Genomic DNA, 23,716 nt, shown 5'->3' on the forward strand with positions numbered 1-23,716 from the left:
TTTTGTTTTGTATTTTGAAATTCTCTTCCATGTCATCCATCCGACATTCTAAAACATCTTTTTCTGTGCAGTTTCCTTTTAATCTTAAGAATTGGCTGAATTGAACACCATTCAGCCAGCTCTCATGATGTTCAATGTTCGCTTGAATATACGTAATCACATCAGTGGATTTTTTGTAGCATTTAGTGTATACCGTCCTTTCTTTATATAGATACTTAAATCTAAATAATTGATGGAAGTTTGGCTGATATTAAATGCAAATGTACTGTTATAGTTAATATTATTTAAATAGGTGCAGAATTCCTCTAGTTCTTTTCTGTCTTCTCTCCAAATAAATAGCATGTCGTCAACAAATATGTATGAGGACAATAGGCTTGTCCCAAATGGGTTGGATTCCCAAATGCTTACTTTGCCCCAATAAGCCAAAAATAAGTTGGCATAGCTTGGGACAAACATGGAGCCTATAGCCATGCCTGTCCCCTGAATGTAGTATTGTCCATTAAAGTAAATCATTTTTGGACAAACTGTACATAATACCCTCCTTTTCAAAAATGTTTAGACCTTGTTTGAGTACATTTTTTCTTAAGAAAAAGTCAACAATTATTAATCCCTTTTGATGTTCAATAATCTTGTACAATGAAGTTACATCTTCTGTAAGCAAATAATGTTCATCTCACCATTTCATCATATATAATGTTTTCAGAAAATCACTTGTGTCTTTTAAATAGGAAGACTTCTGCACTACTAAGGGCTGTAAACAAAAATCAATAAAGGATGAAAGATCTTTAATTATTCCAATCACCCCAGAAATTAATAGGTCTTCCTGGGGAATTGGTTATTCTCTTATGTATCTTCAGGACAATGTATATAAATGGTGTGGATAGTTCATCAATAACAAAATAAGCTTGTTCTTCTTTAATAAGGGTGCTGTCGTCTATGTATATATTATTAAATTATTTAAGCTGTCTTAAATTGTATTAGTTGGATAATTTTTTTAATCTGGTATAAGTAGTCATCCCATTAAATTGTCTCTCTATTTCTGCTATATATTTCTTGTTATCTAATACTACCACACTTCCTCACTTATCTGATTTTTTTTATGATTATTGTCGTATCTTTCTGTGACAATTGTATTGCTTCTCTCTCTTTGTTAAATTAGATCTAATTTTATTGTTATATATTTTCCCTATATTTTTTAAATTTCATCCGATATTAGTTTGTAGAGCTAGTTTGTTAAAACTATCAATGAGTAAAAGTACCTTTCACATGTGTCAGGTGAAATGTAGAAGTTAGAACCAAGGGATTTCACAAGTGAGAAGTATGTCTGGCTTGTAAACCTATTAAGAATAAAGGGGACACAATTCAAGAATTTGGAGACAGATATATAAAAAGTCCATTTCTGCTATTAGAAACATAAGATGCCAATTTATAACAGAATATTCCCATTTGCATAGTGTTAATATATGGACGTGCTGATTACCATGGAGAAGGTTATAAACAACAGTGAGTACTACCGTATGTGAGGATTCCGGGTTTTTAGAACTGAACATCACTAGGTTACCCTGGCCTCTTAGATTCAGGAATCACACAGGCAAGGCGGAGAATGAAAGATATAATGCTATCTTTACTTTCTCTACAGCAACACAACAGGAGATATGCTTGCACACTAAAACAATAGGTCAGCGGATTGCAAGTGTCAAAAGGAGTCCCAGCAAAGTTCCCCACCCACTTTAGTCATGCAAAGGTTCCACAGGCAAAAGAGTCTGTCAACAGGAGATTCAGGGGGTCCTGGTATCTTGCTGTTTCTGGCCACTTAGCCAACTCTGGGTATCAGTCTCCCTACTTCTGTGGGTGCACCAATTTACCCAGAACCTCCCAGTATCTCCCAATGGAGTGAGGTGTTGACATTTCCCCAAATGGAGCAACAGCCTCCTTCCCAAAATACAGGACAGTGATGATCAATGGATCTGCTTGTAGAGCCCAGAAACTCAACATTAGTCAGCGATGTACAATTCAGGAAATGAATCCTCAGAAAGCACGCCCCCCCTCCCCTCGGGCAAATCCCTGGGTCTCTCCTTCTTGAACATTAGTGAGAGTTGGACCAGGGGGTTGGAGTGGGAGTGGAGATGAGTCAGCCTTCCACAGTGGCTCCCCTTCCATAATGTCTTGGAGAGTCCTGTAGAGGACAATGGATAATCCTTGGCTTTCCCCACCTCCAGATCTTAAATAGCACCCAGTCCATCCTGAAATTAACCTCTTCCATGCTTTTGGTACATGTCAGGGCTTCTAGCTGTCCCTCACTTCCTGTCCCTTACTTCTTACTCCCCCATGTGTGAACAATCGCCCTCCCCCTATCCACCGGGTGAAATTTAAGAACTGGTCCTGGATTGACAGTCCATGTAACCTTGCGAATTGATGGTCCATTGGGAGATTATCTTGGCGGTGTTGCCCAATCCCGTCACACCATATTTAAAGTGTTTTAGTAACATTGAAAACCTCTCACGATAGTAATGAGAGAAAAACATACTATGTAAGTGTTGTCATTTAGAACATTCAGAAGAAAAACAAATTACCTTTATCATTATTGCGGGAAGTTATGCATAGCATCTGGTCCAATCCCACAGAGAGATACTATAACACTAGTTACTGAAAAAGTTAATGCTAGCTATGATATAAAGGTGTCAGAACTCACAGCGATTTGCAGCTTGCTGTATAGTCGCAGACTGTTTAGAATGAAAATGCTGGCCCTTGTTCACTGCCGAAAGTGTCTACAATGGGCACGTGAGCACCAGAATTGGACCATGGAGAAATGAAAGAAGATGGCCTGGTCTGATGATTCACATTTATTTTTACATCATTTGGACGGCTGGGTGCGTGTACATCGTTTACCTGGGGTAGAGATGGTACCAGGATGCACTATGGGAAGAATGCAAGTCGGTGGAGGCAGTGTGATGCTCTGGGCAATGTTTTGCTGGGAAACCATGGGTCCTGGCATTCATGTGGATGTTACTTTGACATATACCACCTAGCTAAACACTGTTGCAAACCAAACACATCCCTTCATGGCAACGGTAGTCCCTGATGGCAGTGGTCGCTTTCAGCAGGACAATGCGCCCTGTCACACTGCAAAAATTCTTCAGGAACAAAGAGTTAAAGGTGTTGAATTGGCCTCAAAATTCTCCAGATATCAATCCATTCAAGCATCTGTGGGATGTGCTTGAAAAACAAGTCCAAGCCTTAGAGGCATCCACCACGCAACTTACAAGAGTTAAAGGATCTTCTGCTAACATCTTGGTGCCATATACTACAGAACACCTTCAGAGGTCTTGTGAAGTCCATCCCTCGACAGATCAGACCTGTTTTGGCAGCACGAGGGGGGCCTACACAATATTAGACAGGTGATTTTAAAGTTGTGGCTGATCATTGTATGTATGTATATTAACATTTTCATTTTTAGCAACTACTGTTAATAAATGTCGCAATTGGTCACAGCGAGTATAAAATGGATCTAAACTGACTTCACCCTATCTGCCTTAAAATATACCGGTGACTTGCAAATGAAACTCATTGGAGGACTGGGAAAAGTGTTATTAAAATCTTCTTACCTACTGCTACATCTTTGGAACTTAGCGTCCGGTGATCACAGACTCTGGGGATTTTAGCATTTTTTTGAACACTGCAAAATTGACATTCCAGTTCTGGTAGGAATATTTGCATCTACATTTTTTATATACATTTGTTTTTTATATATTATTTTGTAAGTGTGTTTTTATTCTTTAATACTGAAGATTTAATTAAACGGTAATGCACTATATCTGCTAGTATTTGTATCTTTACTTATATATACAAATGTTGGAGCTGACTGAGGATTTATTAAACAACTAGAGGTGTGTATATCCATAAGAAACTGACTAAGGCTAACCTACAAGAATTCAAATAGTAGGTGCATCACTAAAAGGTGAGCAGACACTACTACTTGGAATTCTGGGGATTACTTGGTGAGTCTGCACTGGATATATTTTGACACTGTTGATTTATGTTTCAAATTTATTTATTTTTTTTGCATCACTTGAGCTAATGTGCACTGAACAGTTTTGTATTTTAATAAAATTAAACTATGTATTTTTATGTTTTATAGTCAGATATTAAATAACAAGGTTATTTTGAAAACAAGAAAAGAAGAAACACTTGATAACAGTGAAAAATCGAAACATTTCATTTAAAAAAAAATCTTACACATTAAGGTTTCTGACAGTGGCGAAACTGTCCTTATTATTTATTTACTGTTCAAATTGCATTTTTACAGTTACTCATGATTGCAAACCCGCGTTCTAGCATGTACACGCGACCGTCATCACTATCACTTGGCACTTACACCTGCCCTGTAGCTGGTGCATGTGATACGGCTAAAATTCACGTACCTGAAAGATATGCCCAGAGTGTGATTCAGATGGATCTGCGTGCGTTCGATCTTGGCATGCGTACTTTGCCTACATGCATGCGCCCCTTTCCTCCCACGTTCCACCATTCAGATTGTTGGCTGTGTCCTTTGTGTTCAAAGATGAATTGCATGCACTCGCATTCAGTGGCGTATACTCTATTTCTGGGCATACGCAGTGCAATTTTGAGCAAAATACGGCACATATCGACATTTACGTTCCTTAATGAATCAGGCCCCTATTGTCTCAATAGAAGCATCTGCTTGCAGCTAACTATTTTTTTAGGAATGCTTTTGAAGGTACAGTATTTCCACCACAATTTGACAGGAGCCTCAAATCGCTTCTTTGTTCCACTGTTATACCTTGTTCCTTGCTATAATATGTCTATCTGTAGTCTATTGCCTGCCTCCATTTCCCTTCCATGTCATTACACTGCCCTTGTGAAATGCAGTCCTGTCTAACTAACAAGGTCACAGTACAGGTCACTGACTCTCATAAAATCAGCACACTTGTCTCCTGAACTACTGTATGCTGTGAACTTAATGATGATCTAATTGGCTACAGGTTATTCTACCTATCCACTCTCTTCAAAACAGCAGATGCAGATTGATCTCAAGAAGGTACCCGTCATAAAAATAATGTTTGATATGTTCTTGTCACAGTAAACACCTATATCAGAGGTGTCCAAACTCAGTCCTTACGGGCTACCAACAGTTCATGTTTTCAGGATGTCTTTAATCATGCACAGGTGAGTTAATCTATTTGGCTGGGTCAGTAATTATGTCACCTGTTTCTACAGACATAAATCCTGAAAACATGAACTGTTGGTACCCCTTGAGGACTGAGTTTGGACACCTCTGACCTACAGTAAATGGACCCAATATTCCTGACAATGGAACCTATTAATGCACTAAAAACTAACTTTAGATATACCAATGCACAATAATCCAGTAATAACACTACTTGATAAACTTTTTAAAAAAAAGTTTTATTTTTTCCAGGAAGCTTGTACAGAATTCTATTGAGGAAATACAAAACCACGCATTCAATGGCACAAATTTACATGAACTGTGAGTTTATTGAACAAGTTTATCTGCTACATGTTCTCATTTTATACTGTTATTAATTCCTTGAATTTTATTGTGCAGAGTCCTGAGCGGCAATCAGAGACTAACAACATTACCAGATCTTGTTTTCCATGGAGCCACTGGACCTGAAGTATTGTAAGTTATATCTTTCCTTGATGAGGTTTAAATTAAACTTGTGAGATCTTTGGTTTTGTCTACAGCTTAGATCTATGAGAAAGAACAAATCAATACCTGAGATATATAAGTTTAGTTTGTAATTCTGAGGTGTCCGTTTACTAGCATATTGCGCTGCACATCATAAATCCCAGATACAAGTATGGGAATTGCAAACACAAATCTGAAAGTCAGTGAAGTCCTAAGGGCACTTCCAATTGGCTGATGTAGTTCAGTCATTTGTACTATAAGAGGCCTGTCTGATGTCTGTGTGTAACAGTACAACCGAGCAGATAAGTTGATAATTTTCATTTTCTGCTTTTTTCATGTATTAGTTTTATTTGAAATTTTACTTTTGAGTAGGTCAGAGCACCTTTTATTTGCTATTCTTTATTTCTGGCCCTTCAGTGCGTACGAGAGAGCAGGACAATGATTTCATGAGGGCTGTATTATGGTAACTATCATGTCATCATCACCATTTATTTATGTAGTGGCACTGATTCCGCAGCGCTGTACAGAGAACTCATTCACATCAGTCCCTGCCCCATTGGAGCTTACAGTCTAAATTTCCTAACACACACACAGACAGATAGACTAGGGTCAATTTGTTAACTGCCAATTAACCTACCAGTATGTTTTTTCGGAGTATGGGAGGAAACCGGAGGACCCGGAGGAAACAACAAACAAACACGTGGAGAACATACCAACTCCTCACAGATGAGATGTGGATGATATCAGGGGAAGAATGAAGGCAAGCAGAAAGCTACAGACTGAGAGTTAGATAGCTGAAGGAGCAAGATTATCCAGCAGCACAGAGTAGTGATGTCATGCTGCTGTCACACTGATGCTGGATTGTGGTGGCAAATGTACATCTATATGAAACAAAGTTGACACCTTAAAATCATTTTTTTTTCCTTTTTTAATGTAACTAACTTATTTGATGACTGGATTCAACCTTAATACCAACCATCCTGCCAGCTTGTGACATGTGTGCCTCTACCAAAGAAGAATAAAGGGGGGAGTTCAATTTGCCGCTAAGTGTGTCCAGAACGTCCGTGAGACACTGCATGGCGGAGATTTGAGAGAATGGATGTATGATGGAAAATGAGCAAAGTTTTTTAATTGTTTGTAATTGCTGGCAATGTGCGCAGCGCGATGTCTGCGCTCCACATCACCTCCAAAGAGCGATGTTAGCGATGAGTAGGTCTTATGACCGTAGAGTTTCATTTTGCAATATTATCTTTCCTGACCTTGCTGTGAAGATATCGCCACCACCCATTGCTTGTAGCAGAGTTCAACATATCATCAGTGTTAGAGCATGGTGAATAAGAATATAACTGTGTGCACAAATATTTGCATCTAATGCTGTATTAAATAACCCTTCATGGTACATACAGTAGGCACTGAAGCATGTACATGTAAGTTACAGGGGCACCATGCACCTGTCCTGCTTCCTGTAGGCGGCAATAAATGTGAGATTCATGTGTGCCTGGGTTGTGCATCAGTTGGTTAGGGGAGGACTGGTAAGAAGGGAATTGTAGTAGTCAATGAGGAAGATTATGAAGGCATGAATAAAGGTTTGCAGTGAGATATTTTTTGGATGCATGTGACAGGATTTGGGGACAGATTGGAAATAAGGAACAAATGACAGCTCTAAGTCAAAGACGACACCTAGCCATGGAGTTTGAGGCTTAGCCTCATTTATGGCTAAAAATAATTATGAGTGATGGAACAAGTAACACTTTTGTGTGGTTGAAGTTTTTTTTTACATTGGACAAAGTAGACCTATAAATACAATTCTCTGCCAAGGTGCAAATGGAACGTGCAAAGTGTGTCTTAGGTGCTGGTGAGAAAAACAGGTGAAACGGAAGGAATGTCCCTAAAAATGCACTGTCTCTGCCTAATTATCTCATTTTAATAATCTGACTCCACAAAATGAAATGCTATATTTGACTGCTCCATAATACTAGACGCATCGTTGTGCCTACTCTGTACCTAGCAAGGAATGCTGCCACTCCAACCTTGTCCTAGTGGCCTCCGTCTCTCTCTGCAAACTTAGCATTACTTTCTGTAGGTGATCGCTTAAACAGACATTGACTTATTTTTGCATCAATTAAGCAACAATTGAGGAATTCACAAGTCAAACAAATAAAATTGGAATAATTGTGGCAAAGATAGTAATTAAGTATCGCTGGTTTATTTATTCTAAGAAGAAATTACAATGTATCAAAAAAGAAAACAGCAAATATCTTTTGATGTTCTGGTGGAAAGATGGTGTGTAACCTATAGCAACCAATCAGATAGCAGCCTTAAAGACTTTACAGTTATTAGCCAATATCTTATTGGTTTATATAGGTCAACTCACAGCATATATGTTCTGCTTGCACCATTTATTAATAAAGCCCCAGCATGGAGAATTCCTATCTAAGTCTGTGTATTTTAAGAAGGCCCATTTACTTTATTTTATCAGGATGAATGATAATGCTTAGGGGGATGAAAAATTACAAGATACCTTGTCTACTATTATATGGGGAGTAAACCACAAAAAAGTGTGGCGCTCGCCAGTTATGTGTCACAATGCCAGGGACAGTTGTGATATTTTTGAGTTCAATTCCCGACGATGGCCTTATCTGTGTGGAGTTTGTATGTTCTCCCCGTGTTTGCGTGAGTTTCCCCTCTGTCCTCCGGTTTCCTCTCATATTTCAAAAACATACTAGTAGGTTAATTGCCTGCTATTAAATTGACCCTAGTCTGTGTGTGTGTGTGTGTGTGTCTATATTAGGGAATTTAGACTGTAAGCTCCAATGGGGCAGGGACTGATGTGAGTGAGTTCTCTGTACAGCGCTGCGGAATTAGTGGCGCTATATCAATAGCTGATGCTGATGATGATTAATGTGGCTGCAGAGTTTAGTATTTTCCTACAGGTATAGATGCTCCTGCACGGTCCATGGGTCCATGGGGACGTAATTTGTCTCCGGAACAATCAGCGGAGACACAGTGCACAAGTTTTTACAGAAATCTCTGCTCATTCTCCCTTGCGTCACATAGAGATGTGAGGGGGAAAGAACAGATATTTATGTACCGTATTATAAAGTAAATTGAAGCAAATTAGATCTGCCTCAGAGTGAAGATTTTTTTTCTATCATCATCATTATCATTATTGTCAAATATTATTAAGTGCCAGCTAATACCACAGATCTGTATAATTGGGTCCTTCTGTCTTTTAACCGGTATATACCACGTGGCATATCATTCCATTTGGAGCAACATATCCCCTCAATACAGTACTCAATGTCAATAACAGGGTAATGTTGTCTTGCTACAGTCAGCACGGAGGCGAGCTGGTAGGCCAGGTCTAGGTTATCCCTAACTAGATTGCTCACAGGGTCACATTTACATTGTATATGCTCCTAAACCTGACATTTATATTACTGCCTATGGGAGACATTTTGTATTTAATATATAGATATATAGAAAGTTATTGGGGAGTGAAGTGTTTATTGTAAGGTTATTGAGTTTGGGTGAGGGTGTTGTGAACTCAGGGGGAGAGACACATGTGGGTACTTAGGAGTTAATGGTTTGGTTGTGAGGAATGGTTTGGTGTCTCTCCATATAGATGCTGTTGCCTTAGTAGAAGGGGCCTGACCAGCTGACATCATTGTGCATGGTCTGGTGGTTGGCATCGGAAGCGACATATCGGGTCTGTTTGTGGCACAGGCTGGATTATAAAAATGGCGTATCCTGGTTTAAAATTTACAAGTACTCTTACTCTGAGTATTATATACTATTACAATATTGAGCATATATAATATATATACTATTGTTATATATGGATTTATGCTATGTTCTCATACAACATCATTAGTAGGCTTCAGCGCTGATAAAGATCATAACTTGACAGGAGAAGTCTATGTGGAGTCATCGCACAGCATTATGCTGCATACCTGAGACTGTATTAATAATGTTTTCTTCATTTATGTTATAAGTATCCAGATACTGGTAAAGATAAATAACCTGAGAAAAATGTACTCCAAAACATATGACGCTATAGTGAGGTAAAAGGTACATCGGTCAAACTCTAATAAAATCATTCTTTGTTGAAAGACTTTTTCTTATTTATCCAGAGTCAAAATAAAGCCTGAGGAGGAAGATGAGGTCAACACAATTTCAATAAGCTAAAAAATGTTTGAATCAAATTTGAATCATAAGGAAGTGTTTTCCTTCCCATAATTCCACTTTGTCTCTTTTTGAAGGGATATTTCAAAAACACAAATCAGTTCTTTGCCGGGTTATGGTCTGGAAAATCTAAAAAAGCTGATAGCTAACCATGCTTATAACTTGAAAAAGCTGCCTGCTTTGGAAACGTTGTCCAATCTGATTGAAGCCAACCTGACTTACCCAAGCCACTGCTGCGCCTTTGCAAATTGGAAGAAACAGAAAAGGTACGTTTCTATTTGCTTTGAAAACAGCCAATAAATGTAGGTGATCTGACATACTCATATACATTTTTTGTGTATCTGTTCCTCCCTATTCAAAGTTGATTTCCTTCACTTAATTTAAAGAAGGTATTTTTGTAACACTAACCAACAGCGTACTGAGGCTGTTGGTTTTACACAATATTCATTAAAATAATAATGCAAGTGTCTAACTTTTCATAACCAGTTGAAACATAAATTGTACAAAATTGGAAGCACTGGTACTCACGGATTCAAATTATAACTTATATCACCCACGTCATTGACCTAATAATGTGACATACATTATTCTAGTAAAGTATTGATTGTGAATGTATAGTCCCAAGAAAAGGCAATTAAAATAAATTGTCTGTGAAATAGGAACTGCGTTCACCTGAGGTCTTGAGAATTATGTCATTGGAACTTTCATGTCATTTTTCAGTGTCTTTTCTCAGCGTGCTAAGGATACAGAATGTGCCATTAAGAAGACAGAAATTACGTGCTCTGTTGTAGCTTTTTCCGACTTCCTTCCTTGTAAAAATGATATGATTTATTCTAGAACTACACCTACTATGTTATAAGTATTAAACTTATCTGTATAATAATTATTACTATTTATTTATATGGCACTAGCATATTACACAGCGCTGTGCAGAGAATGATTATTCAAGCACACCAGTCACTGCACCAGTCAAGCTTACAATCTAATTTCTCTAGTACAGGCCCACAACAGGGCTAATATATTTAGGAGCCTATCAACTTACCAGTATATCTTTGAACACCCTGATTTCAATGTAACTCAAGGTCCCAGTGCTACAAGGTAGCAATGCTAATTGCCGTGTCACCATGAATCTCACTATGTGTTTTATGTACAAGTGGCAAGTTTAGTTTACAGCTGAGCATGTTCAGGTCTTCTAGAAAAAAACATACCTGCATTGAAAACCCCTCGAGTGCAGGCTATGGCATGGTTTTGCTGGTCCTATCATGTTTCCATTGTTCTTTTATCTGTGTAGAGTAGTGGTTCCCAAACTTTTGCAGTTCGCCGCACCCTTAGAGTCTCCAAATTTTTTCAAGGCACCCCTCCAAAATAATTATTGAGCAGTCCTGTTTTAGAAGTAGTTGGGTCAAAAAATTATAATAGGTATTTAGGTCAGGACAGAAATGCTTATTTAGTTGTATGCAAAAATGCTCCCTCTGCATCCAGACACACTGCCCCCTCTGCATCCAGACACACTGCCCCCTCTGCATCCAGACACTCTGCCCTCAGACACACTGCCCCCTCTGCATCCAGACACTCTGCCCTCAGACACACTGCCCCGTCTGCATCCAGACACTCTGCCCCCTCTGCATCCAGACACTCTGCCCCCTCTGCATCCAGACACTCTGCCCCCTCTGCATCCAGACACACTCCCCTCTCTGCATCCAGACACACTGCCCCCTCTGCATTCAGGCACACTGCCCTCTCTCACACTGCCCCCTGTCACCCTGTCCCCCCCTCCACTGCCCCTCTCACGCTGTGTCCCCCTCCACTGCCCCTCTCTGCTGTGTCCCCCTCCACTGCCCCTCTCATGCTGTGTCCCCCTCCACTGCCCCTCTCACGCTGTATCCCCCTCCACTGCCCCTCTCACGCTGTGTCCCCTCCACTGCCCCTCTCACGCTGTGTCCTCCTCCACTGCCCTGCTGTCACTCTCCTGTGCCCCGCTGTCACTCTCCTGTGCCCCTCTGTCACTCTCCTGTGCCCCCCTGTCACTCTCCTGTGCCCCTCTGTCTGCCCCTCTGTCACTCTCCTGTGCCCCGCTGTCACTCTCCTGTGCCCCTCTGTCTGCCCCGCTGTCACTCTCCTGTGCCCCGATGTCACTCTCCTGTGCCCCTCTGTCTGCCCCGCTGTCACTCTCCTCTGCCCTGCTGTCACTCTCCTGTGCCCCGCTGTCACTCTCCTGTGCCCCGCTGTCACTCTCCTCTGCCCCTCTGTCACTCTCCTGTGACCCTCTGTCTGCCCCGCTGTCACTCTCCTGTGCCCCGCTGTCTGCCCCGCTGTCACTCTCCTGTGCCCCGCTGTCACTCTCCTCTGCCCCTCTGTCACTCTCCTGTGCCCCGCTGTCACTCTCCTCTGCCCCTCTGTCACTCTCCTGTGCCCCGCTGTCACTCTCCTCTGCCCCTCTGTCTGCCCCGCTGTCACTCTTCTGTGCCCCGCTGTCACTCTTCTGTGCCCCGCTGTCACTCTCCTCTGCCCCTCTGTCACGCCTCGCTGTCACTCTCCTGTGCCCCGCTGTCACTCTCCTCTGCCCCTCTATCACTCTCCTGTGCCCCGCTGTCACTCTCCTTTGCCCCGCTGTCACTCTCCTCTGCCCCACTGTCACTCTCCTGTGCCCCGCTGTCACTCTCCTGTGCCCCGCTGTCACTCTCCTCTGCCCCTCTGTCACTCTCCTCTGCCCCTCTGTCTGCGGCGCTGTCACTGGGGTGCCGCGAGCCAGACATAAAGAAAAACCAAAGAACACAGAAACTTAACAAATCCGCCGGGAGCCGGGACCCAGCAGCCTCCTCTCTCCCACAGCTGTCACTGAATATAGACGTCAGTAACAAGCTGCGAGGAGGCTGCTGGGTCCCGGCACCCCTGGGAGCCGCAGCGCACAGTTTGGGAACCGCCGGTGTAGAGTGATATAGGGGCCTATTTATTAAGCCATTACCGATGTAGTGAAGGCTTTTTCCCCATGGTGTAGGTATTTTTAGGTAACATAGCTATGTAACAAAAGCCTAATGCAGGAGATATCATAGATATATACTGCATTATTCTAAGTTTCGCTTTAAATCGCAGTCCCCATGATTTTCAATGGGGACAGTGGTTTGGGGCAATTAAACAAGCTCCAAACATATAATTCATAAAATAAATACATTTTAAATACATTCATTTATGTACAAAATAAGTTTATAATCATTGAGCTACTGATGTAACAAGTAATAAAATGATGCCATGCATATTAGAGTTCCATTACTGTAACGCTCTTCACGGAAACACATCGCAACACTTTGCAGAGGTTTCAGTTCACAATTAAATGTTTTACATGCAGTACTGCTTTCTACCACCAGTTGTCGTAGCTCTTAATTTCCCACCGATACGCTATGTAACTCACTTCATAATAAAGTCATTCACTCATAAAAATTTGTTCCTATTGAAAACAAATAAGTAATTTAAACAACATGGGTATGCTGGCATGTGTAGAATTGAATTGTGGGCACTACAAATGGCTGCCACAGCATGCTGCTGCTTTTTGAACTGAAAACACCAGCATGTCCTGGCAGCAGGGCCCACTGAAACCTGTCATTCAACACACTGGACTAATGATAAATAAACACACAAACCTGGATTCAAAGAACACTTATTTAATAAAATCTCCCCCATACCCTCATTACCCATTTTATTAAATATCTAAATCCAAAGGTAATCTACATTCACGCTGTATTTCAAAGTGAAATAAAATAAGAAAAAGTACAAGAAAAAAACGCAACTGTTCCTTATGGAACCCCACCGTTAAATGCCATAGAACTGAATGGTATTATCTAGAGTTACGTTGCATATGACGCACTCTTGTGCCAGGCGCGTTAGTCTACTGTTATGTTTTGAGTATGATGAAATGAAATGCTAAATCAAATGGAACCGAATGGAGTCACGGAGTAGCCTTCAAAGTACTGTGAGTGGTGAATTTTTTATCCAGATGCAACCACAAAGCAGCATCTAATGTACAATATCTGTATCTGACAACGTCCTATTTAATGTTACTGTATGTATCTAAATAAGCTTATACTGTAACTGTATACTATAAATGTTAAAAGGTGAAATAGAAAAACAACTCTAAAGCTTGTCTTAATTCACTAAAAATATAAAACATAAAGTATTGGAGTTGGATGAAGTCCAATTTCCCTGGGAATTAAGTAAAATATGCAACTACTTAATTTGCAGGTCCAGAATCAACCCCTGGTCAACATCGCTATGAGCTACATTGCCAAAGCGTAAGATCACTGCGTATCAGAAGAGGTGACAGCGAACTATATCTGGTACCAAGGGCTATATAAAATAAAATAATACAATCAGAATACAATGACTTTCAATAACCAAAAACATTAAGCTAAAAACAAAAAGAATAATTAATTATAATATTAAAAAGCTAAAGCAATGAAGCCAGGTGGTTGAATAATCTGACAGTCAGTGTGCAGTGTTGTTCAGCTGCTTCTGTAGCATATGAAAGCAGACACAAGTCCTGCGCCACCTGACTTCTTCTGGTACTGCTGGCTCTATCCTGCTGACACCGCCGTCTTCTCCGGGAACCGTGTATGAGAAGATGAGAAGAATGTATCATTTATAATGCAGTCATTATTGTTCTGTTCCTTGTATCCTATGTATTTCTTTTCTGTTTTTCATATAAAACACAGGTAGCCTGTGCTAGAGACTGATCAGTGAAAAAATATATGTGGTCTCTAGCGAAGTCCTACCTGTGTCTTATATATATTTATATATTAACGGAGATTCCAGCATCTCTATGGACAACTGCTGAAACACCATTACATACATTGGGCCTGATTCATTAAAGAAAGTAAGCAAAAAAAAAAGAGTAACTTTGCACCAAAACCATGTTGCATTGGAGGGGGGGGGGGGTAAATTTAGAATGTGGGGACAGATTTATAGTTGGGGCAGGGCATGTCCTAGATCTACTTTAAATTTCAATGTAAAAATAAAGCTATCAAGTATTTGCATGAAAAAACAGCCAGTACTTAACTTATGTGCAAAATAATATACTAATATGCACCCCTTGCATTGTAACATGGTTTTGTCCCAGAGGAAACGTACTCATTTTTTTGCCTTACTTTCCTTAATGAATCAGGCTCATTATGTTGCACAATAGCAATTGTTTGGAAGTTATTAGGTAAACAGTTTTTAGGTAACTTATGCTTGTTAACAAATGCAGCAATGTATCTGAAGTCAAACATCTACACACATGCTATATACATTGAGCAGTGCTTTGTCAGTGTCATGTCTGCAACTTGTGGGATTTACACTATGTGTTATATCGGGGACCTCCTCCTGCCCCCTCTCATGGCCCTGGGCTGCTTTCTCTTCCTCCTCTGCCTGCCAAATGTGCAGTGGATCATAATATACTGTATGAACAATGTTATCCTGTGTTTGTATTGATCAACAGAACATGTAAATAATTTGGGCATTTGGCATATGTATGTTTTTATACTTTTTAATGGATTATTTTTTGATTATGCAGGAAAATATCTTTATTTTATACATTCATATCTTCATTAATACACAGCTAAGTTAAAGATATTTTCATACATGATATGCATCTGTAACATATGGAAATAAATATGTGTTTTACACACATACATGTTACATTTTTTTTATTAATATTTTTTTACATACCATTAAATACTAACAAATTACATATTTTATGGCCATTTGTCTCACATTTACATTTCCATATTTATTATTGGATTATCACCAAGTAATGGAAAGTAGGTACTATGTCAGTGGCTGGACTCGTAGGACTCGTTTTCATCCGCTAACTCTTCTGGCTATGTAGCTAAGTACTCTTACCTAATTACTGGCTACTCCTACTTCATATACAATGCATTGTAATCCTGACACTACTTGTCCCTTGCAGGCTCTCTCATGTGGAGCATTTCATATGCGTCATATGCAGAACATTTCAGTAGAAGTGCACAAAAAACATACTGTAATATTATACTATAATGTATTGTAGATGTTGACTATCAGGCTGCGTCTGGCACAAAATGCTAATTGTGAATATAGATGCACAAGTTTTCACTGTGCCTGCATTCAGTTCCATGTCACTAAGCTATTAGATAGGCATTTCAAATTTGTCATACGCAGAACATAACATTAGACGTGGGTGAAAAGACCCCTCTCCCCCAACCTTCAGTCCTTCAAACACTCATTCAAAACTCACTTTTTCAAGCATGCATATCCTAGCACCTCCTAACCATTCTATCCATCACCTCTTCTTCCTCATCTACCATCTAAATTTTTCTCTCAGTTGGTCCTACTGTCTCTCATCACCCCTCCCTTTAGAATGTAAGCCCTAGCGGACAGGGTCCTCTCTACCTATTGTCCCACTTCTGTCTCCTGTCCCTCGTACGTCCTGTCCTGTCTTTTGCTGCACTCTGTGTGAGTTTCCATAACATTACTCACACTCATCTGAGCTACTGACATGTATTACCCCATCTATTTGTTACTTGCTTCTGTATCCGGTGCTGCAGAATCTGTGGCGTCTTATAAATAAATAAATTAATAATGAAAATAATAATATTGTACTACAATAATAATATTGTGCTACTACTACAGTCATAAGCTGCTGGCTTATGACTGTATCTGGTGCTGAAATGCATCATATGCAACACAACACTACATGTAGGTAGATCCATTCGGTTCAATGACATTTAACAGCGGGACTCCATAAGTAGCTGTTGCATTTGTCTCCTGTGGTTTTTTATTTTCTTTCAGTTTATACTACGTTGGGATGAAGATTCCCTATGGACTACTTCAGGAAAGGGATTCCCTCTTTATTTATAAGGTTAAGGCGACTGAAGAATATTAAGATAAATAAAGCTCCAGGTCCAAATGGCATACACCCAAGGGTTCTAATGGAGCAAAACTCAGAAATAGCTACATCGCTATTCTTAATTTTCATAGATTCAATCTCATCAGGCTCAGTACCAAAAGATTGGCGAATAGCAGATCTGGTGCAGTTGTTTAAAAAGGGAACAAGATCACAACCAGGGAATTATAGACCTGTAAGCCTGACATCAATTGTGGGGAAAGTGCTGGAAGGTATATTAAGGCATAGTATTCAGGATTACTTGGTGCACAATAAGATTATTAGTGGGAATCAGTATGAGGAAGTTAGTGGGAACTTAGACCAGGGCAGCACAGTAGATGTGGTCTACTTAGATTTTGCAAAGGTCTTTCATACAGTTCCACACAAGAGGTTGGTTTACAAAATAAGGGAACTGGGTCTAGGAAAAAACATTTGTACTTGGATCAAAAATTGGTTAGAGAATAGGGAACAGAGAGTTGTGATAAATGGAACATTTTCTAATTGGTCAAAAGTTTTAAGTGGAGTACCTCAAGGTTCCGTGCTGGGACCACTCCTTTTTAATATATTTATTAATGACCTTGGTGATGGTTTAGAGAGTAAAGTTTTTATTTTTGCAGATGACACTAAACTCTGTAAGGTAATAAAATCAGAGCAAGATGTAGCTTCCCTATAGAGGGACTTAAATAAACTGGAGGATTGGACGACCAAATGGAATATGAGGTTTAACACAGATAAATGTAAGGTTATGCATTTAGGGATCAAAAACAAGAATGCAATCTCTAAATTAAATGGAATTTATGTAGGATAATCTATAATAGAAAAGGATTTGGGAGTGCTTGTAGACAGTAGACTTAGCAATAGTGCTCAATGTCAAGCAACAGCTACAAGGGCAAATAAAGTATTGGCATGCATAAAAAGGAGAATTAATGCAAGGGAAGAGTGTGATTTTGCCACTGCATAAATCATTGGTAAGACCTCATCTTGAATATACAGTACAGTTCTGGGCACCACTCTATAAAAAAGATAATTTGGAACTAGAAAGGGTTCAAAGAAGGGTGACAAAATTGATAAAGGGTATGGAGTCATTAAGTTATGAGGAAAGGTTAGCCAGTTTAGGCATGTTTACTTTAGAAAAAAGGCATCTAAGAGGAGATATGATTACTATGTACAAATACATTAAGGGTCAATACAGAGAACTTTCATGGGAACTTTTTAACCCAAGGACTATACACAGGACGCACGGTCACCCCCTAAGGTTAGAGGAGAGGACGTTTCACAACCAGCAAAGGAAGGGCAGTCAAGATATGGAATTCACTGCCAGGGAAGGTTGTGATGGCAGATTCAATAGATATGTTTAAGAAAGGGTTTGACAATTTTTTTGCATAAAAGTGTATCCAGGGACACGACTGTTAATTAAAATTAAGGATAGTAGTGGATATAGGGTAAAAATGCGACTGCAATATTGGGTCTGGGGGGATTTTGACAGAATTGAAACAGATTGGCCATTGCTTACTTTGGATCAATTTCAAATATAAGTGAGGGATCGCAGGAGATCCAAAATTGGTTGAACTTGATGGACTGGTGTCTTTTTTTCAACCTCATTAACTATGTTACTAATAACATGGTTAAGACTTTTCTTTTAAATAAAATTTATTTCAAAGTCAATGTGTGTCCACTTATTTATCATTAGTTTAGTGTGTGGAACTAGATATTCCAGCAGGCACAGGTTGCCACAGCATGCTGGTGCTTCTAGTTCACTAAGAACCAGCATGTTCTGACAGCCAATGGCTTGCATAGATAAATGATTTTCATGATACAATAAGAGTCCCACAAGCGTCCACCGCTGCTACTATATCTAACAAATAATGCCAAGTTAGACAGCTTGGTATAGTATCACAATGCAAAAATGTAATTTAGGAATGGCACAACTTAATATCATTATGCACCTGGTGTCATGTTAACACTTGCTACATCTATCTGATTGCTATAACCCACTGATTATTTAGCAAATGAACTGCTTCATTAAATAGTGACACTGACCATATCTTCAGTTATACATGTTATGGCTACCAGCTATTATCATAAGCTTACAGAACTATCAGCAGAGGTCTTCACCTATAGCAGCCGCCTTTCCCATAGAGCTAAATATGGTCACAGGTACTCAGATTCCTCCAGGTCTTAAACTCAATGTAGTGCAATCTTATGAGTAATGCCGCAGCACGGGAATAGGAGGTGATGACAGCAGCAACATGGTCAGGAAGAAGCCAGGGTCCAAGGGCAGGAGCATTCAGCAAAGTCAGGTTCAGGCAAAGATCAGGGCCGGCAGCAAACTAGGGTATCCGAGTCACGAGCAAAGGTCAGGGTCACAAGCAAATAATCAGAAGTCCAGAAACGTAAGCCAAAGGTCATACACAGACAGCAATCCAAGAATAAGCAGAATAGAAAAGAGCAGGTCCGCAGCCAGGAACTGGACGCTATAACCAGCAGGGAGGCTAAGCCATCTCTGCCTTATATACAGACATAGATCAATGAGAAGCAAGAGGACCGGAATAATAAACGCCCCAGGACTATTATGTCAAGCAGCAACTTGAGGCACTGCTGCGGCTCATAACAGTACACGCTTGAATTGTAGCAAGATTTGTATTGAAGACTTTGAAAGGATAAAACAACCACTCATTTCAACCATCTCCTTAGGCTGGGTACACACTGCAGGTTTTTCCAGCCGAATATTGGGTCAGTCATACAAAAAAACGACAGTTCAGGTCAATATCGCATTAGTATGTATGCTTAAACGATGAACGATAGTGGTTCCAAAGTACCGTTCGTCGTTTCATTTGATTGTTCAGCAGAACTATAAATCTCGTTCCAATCCAGCAGTGTGAATGCACTCAGGATCTCCATAGAGTTTACAGATGAAGAGCACAGATCTGAGGGTGAATCTTTTAAAAAATATGCAGTGTGTACACATGAATCGGCATGCTGATCGGGACTTTTATTTTTTTTATTAAGTCAATGGTACAATTGTTGTAGATAACACATTGGTCGGAAAAATCTGTAGTGTGTACCCAACTTTACTTCCAACATATTTTATACTCTCTAGGTTCTGTTACAGCTTGTTACAACATATTTCTACTTTACGCATTCTTACAACACCAACAGAATATAAGTTATTTTATTATTGAACAAATTCAAAGCTTATTTTCTTACATGAGGGGATAAAGCAGCTGGCTTCCTGTCCTCCCTTCTCCAGTGCCCTATCAGGAAGGATCATTGGTCCTTCCTCCTCTCCGATCCTATACAATACGTTGATTTTCACTCTGCAAAATTGGGCTTGCATGTCTTAGCGGCCGCTAGGTGCCTGATAGCCAAATTGTGAAAACGCACGGAGCCTTCCCTCGTCTCTTTTCTAAAATTCTATATCTGATTCATAGCTAACATGGAGAAAATAATCTTTGACTGACGAGACAAGGAAGATAAGTTTCACCAAATCTGGGCTCCCTCGCTATATTAGTAATGTCCCCGGCCGCTCTTCCCCTATGGGCTGCCTCTTCCATACCTCCAACCCCTGTTCGTAGTCCTTCTTCCCCAGAGCCATTTCCTTTGCTTTTCTTCCATCTCAGAGAATATTCCTCTCCTTAATTCACCACAGTTGACGACCAACATCCCCACTCCTTCCCCTTCCACTACCCGCCCAATTATACTGATATTGCTTGCTACAGTAGAAATGTTTTTTTTTTCCATCAACATATCTCGCTATGCATAGAAATGCTGACATGTATCGGGACAGTGTTTATTTTTTCTTTCCCTATTATCTCTTACTTGATTGCTGTCATCCATATGGATTTATTTTAAAAAAATTGAGTTAAATTTTTTTATATATATTATATATATATATTTGTATTTCCTTAACTTCACTTTGCTTTCTTTTCCCAGCTCAGATCTGCACCCATTCTGCAATAAAACTATTTATTTCCCGCACGAAGAACTGAAGCCGTCAGTGGATAAGAGATCAGCACAATCCGATTATCAGCTAAGCGATGGTCTACACTTTGACCACTTGGACAATGCTTTTGACTATGATTTCTGCGTTGATGTGCAACATGTTGCTTGCTTTCCTAAACCAGATGAATTCAACCCATGTGAAGATATAATGGGATACAATTTTCTCCGAATTCTTATGTGGTGTATCAGCATTTTGGCTATCACGGGCAACGCAGTAGAGCTAATCATATTGATAACTAGTAAGTCCAAATTTAACGTCCCTAAGTTTTTAATGTGCAATCTCAGTTTTGCCGATTTCTGCATGGGCATTTATCTTTTGCTCATTGCATCTGTGGACATAAAAACCAAAAGTCAGTATTATAACTATGCAATTGAATGGCAAACGGGTGCAGGCTGTCACTCAGCGGGATTTTTTACAATGTTTGCCAGCGAACTTTCGGTTTTTACGCTGGCGGCCATAACTTTGGAAAGATGGCATACCATAACCTTTGCAATGCAATTACAACGCAAAGTTCGATTTCGGCATGCATTAATCATAATGATATCTGGTTGGATATTTGCATTTGTAGTTGCTGTTCTGCCGATTGTTGGAGTTAGTAGCTACAATAAGGTTAGCATATGTTTACCGATGGACATTGAGACGCTAGTTTCACAGGCATACATAATATTTATTTTAGTGCTTAATGTCTTGGCATTTGTGGTTATCTGTATCTGCTATGTCCATATATATGTAACGGTACGAAATCCCAATATTGTCTCCTCGCACAGTGACACCAAGACTGCCATACGTATGGCGGTTTTAATATTCACAAATTTTTTGTGCACTGCACCCATTTCATTCTTTGCCATTTCTGCATCACTAAAGGTTCCTCTAATAACGGTGTCCAATTCCAAGATTCTTTTAGTTCTATTCTATCCAATTAATTCATGCGCTAACCCATTTTTGTATGCCTTTTTTACAAAGGCTTTTCGGAAAGACTTCTACACTTTAATGAGCAAATTTGGCTGCTGCAAATCTCGGGCTCAAATTTTGAGAACAGAAACTTCATCTTCCAACCTCAATTCACGAAATGGACATTATGTTCCTGGTCAAAAAAGCAGCACTGGATCGGTGTACACACTAGTACCGCTAAATCACCAAAACTGAAATAAATACCGTTCTTAGTTTTATATGGGATTGGTTATATACAGTATCTAAATTATTTAGTGCATTTTTTAAGGAAAATAAATACATTTAAGCAAGATCTAAAAATGGAGGACATTTTTATTTTACTTAAGTAAAAAGTGTATATTTTTCACTCACGCTGCTTCCTCTCAATATGTGTTATTGACACATGATTTAAATGAATTAGCACAAGTAACAAATATTATTGTCACAAGTAAATAACACTGTAGTGAGTCCTAGCCATAGTCATTAGACAGAAACAAAAATCCTCTATACTTTATCCATTGGCTTCTTAATTATGTTAAGACGACAAATAAAACAAAACTCTGTAATTCACTGTTGTTCTTTAAATAGAAGAAACATTCTGTAGTGGTTCCAGTATGGCAATTGGATCAGAACCCTTGAACCTTTTTTTTTTTTTTTCATCAAAGAGCACCTTCCTAGGGCCAGATTTACTAAGCTGCGGGTTTGAAAAAGTGGGGATGTTGCCTAAAGCAACCAATCAGATTCTAGCTTTCATTTATTTAGTACATTCTACAAAATGACAGCTAGGATCTGATTGGTTGCTATAGGCAACATCCCCACTTTTTAAAAACCCGCAGCTTAGTAAATCTAGCCGCTAGACTCAGTGGATACACCGATCTTGTGGGTTCAGAAAACAATCATAAGACTGCACCTTATTAATACATTAGGAATTAGTGACATTAATAATTTCATTCCAGATCAATATTCATGAAGCAAGGAGTACAATGATAGGCTACATTCTAATGAGTATGGCTTGACCACCTTACCGATGTGCACGCAAAGGATTCCTCCACAAACTAGAAGTGTGTCTAGATCATCATCATCAGCGGCAGCAGCTATTCATATAGATGTGTTTAAAAGTGGTAAAATCTGAAGATTGTGCTAAAGTGTAGATGTCATAAGTCCTATTTACTTTTTCTCTAATCACTTTAGAACGACACCATTCATTTAAATTCTGTTGTTCTTAAAAAAATACTGATAGGTTTATGTCTTAAATTAATCATAAGCCAAAGAGGACACCAGGGAATAAATATATCAATCTGCACATTCTGCAAGTTGCTGATATTCGGCGACTTTGCAGGGCAGATTTAAAACGGCATTGTCTCACAGGCAAGCTTTGCAGGTATCTAGTTGTACAAGTATTGCAGGGATATCTTTTTTTTAAGAGGCTTGCCCATGTAAAGGTAAAGGGTTTTTCTCGTCAGTTGTGGGTGGAATTTCATTTTAATAAATGTATTACAATCCAAGATGCAGGTGCAGTCGTTAAGCACTAAGACCATTTTTATACATAATTAAACTCTATAGTTAACCCACTAGAATAAACATGAGGTTCTTAGTGCAGATTTTGATCAATCTATGTGTTATGACAACTCACTGTTGTGCCCGCATTCGTGACCCATGCCGTCTCCATGGCGATCGGGGCATCACTTCCTCCTCACCCTGGCCATTGCCAAGATAATGGTAGGGACACTCCTTGCCTGTAACACCGTGTCCTGGCATGAGAAGCAGCCAGGCGCGTGCACAATTAGCTCTCTGGCGGTTATAACTTCTGTTTATTCTTTTGCTGACCTGCTTCTTATCCCTGCGGATTCTTTTCCTGAAACCCCTGTTTGCTATCTGTTGTGACCTCAGCTTGTTTACTGGATTCTGCTTGTTGTCCTGACCTCTGCCTGTTCTCCGAATTCTGCTTGTGTGCTTGTTGCCCAGGCCACTGCCTGTTTACAGGATTCTGGTAGTCTACCTGTTGCCCTGACCCCCTGGAGCCCGAAACGAC

The 23,716-nt window shown here is 39.7% G+C and overlaps 1 protein-coding gene across 5 annotated transcripts in view; it reads left to right on the top strand.

Annotated features, from left to right (window-relative positions):
- Positions 1-23,174, top strand: part of FSHR (follicle stimulating hormone receptor) — a 117,751-nt gene extending 94,577 nt beyond the window's left edge. For 4 of the 5 annotated variants that reach the window (XM_075204092.1, XM_075204090.1, XM_075204091.1 and 1 more), the window contains 4 exons: positions 5,441-5,509; positions 5,588-5,662; positions 9,934-10,122; positions 20,685-22,005. In XM_075204092.1, the coding sequence (XP_075060193.1) occupies positions 5,441-5,509; positions 5,588-5,662; positions 9,934-10,122; positions 20,685-21,900 (1,549 nt within the window). In that variant the 3' untranslated portion in view covers positions 21,901-22,005. Of the gene's footprint in view, positions 1-5,440; positions 5,510-5,587; positions 5,663-9,933; positions 10,123-20,684; positions 22,006-22,640 lie in introns of those variants that run through there. The other variant, XM_075204093.1, reaches the window with a different exon arrangement.
- Positions 23,175-23,716: the final 542 nt, after the last annotated feature.

Source organism: Mixophyes fleayi, chromosome 3, assembly GCF_038048845.1.
Source record: "Mixophyes fleayi isolate aMixFle1 chromosome 3, aMixFle1.hap1, whole genome shotgun sequence".
NCBI classification, from domain to species: domain Eukaryota; kingdom Metazoa; phylum Chordata; class Amphibia; order Anura; family Limnodynastidae; genus Mixophyes; species Mixophyes fleayi.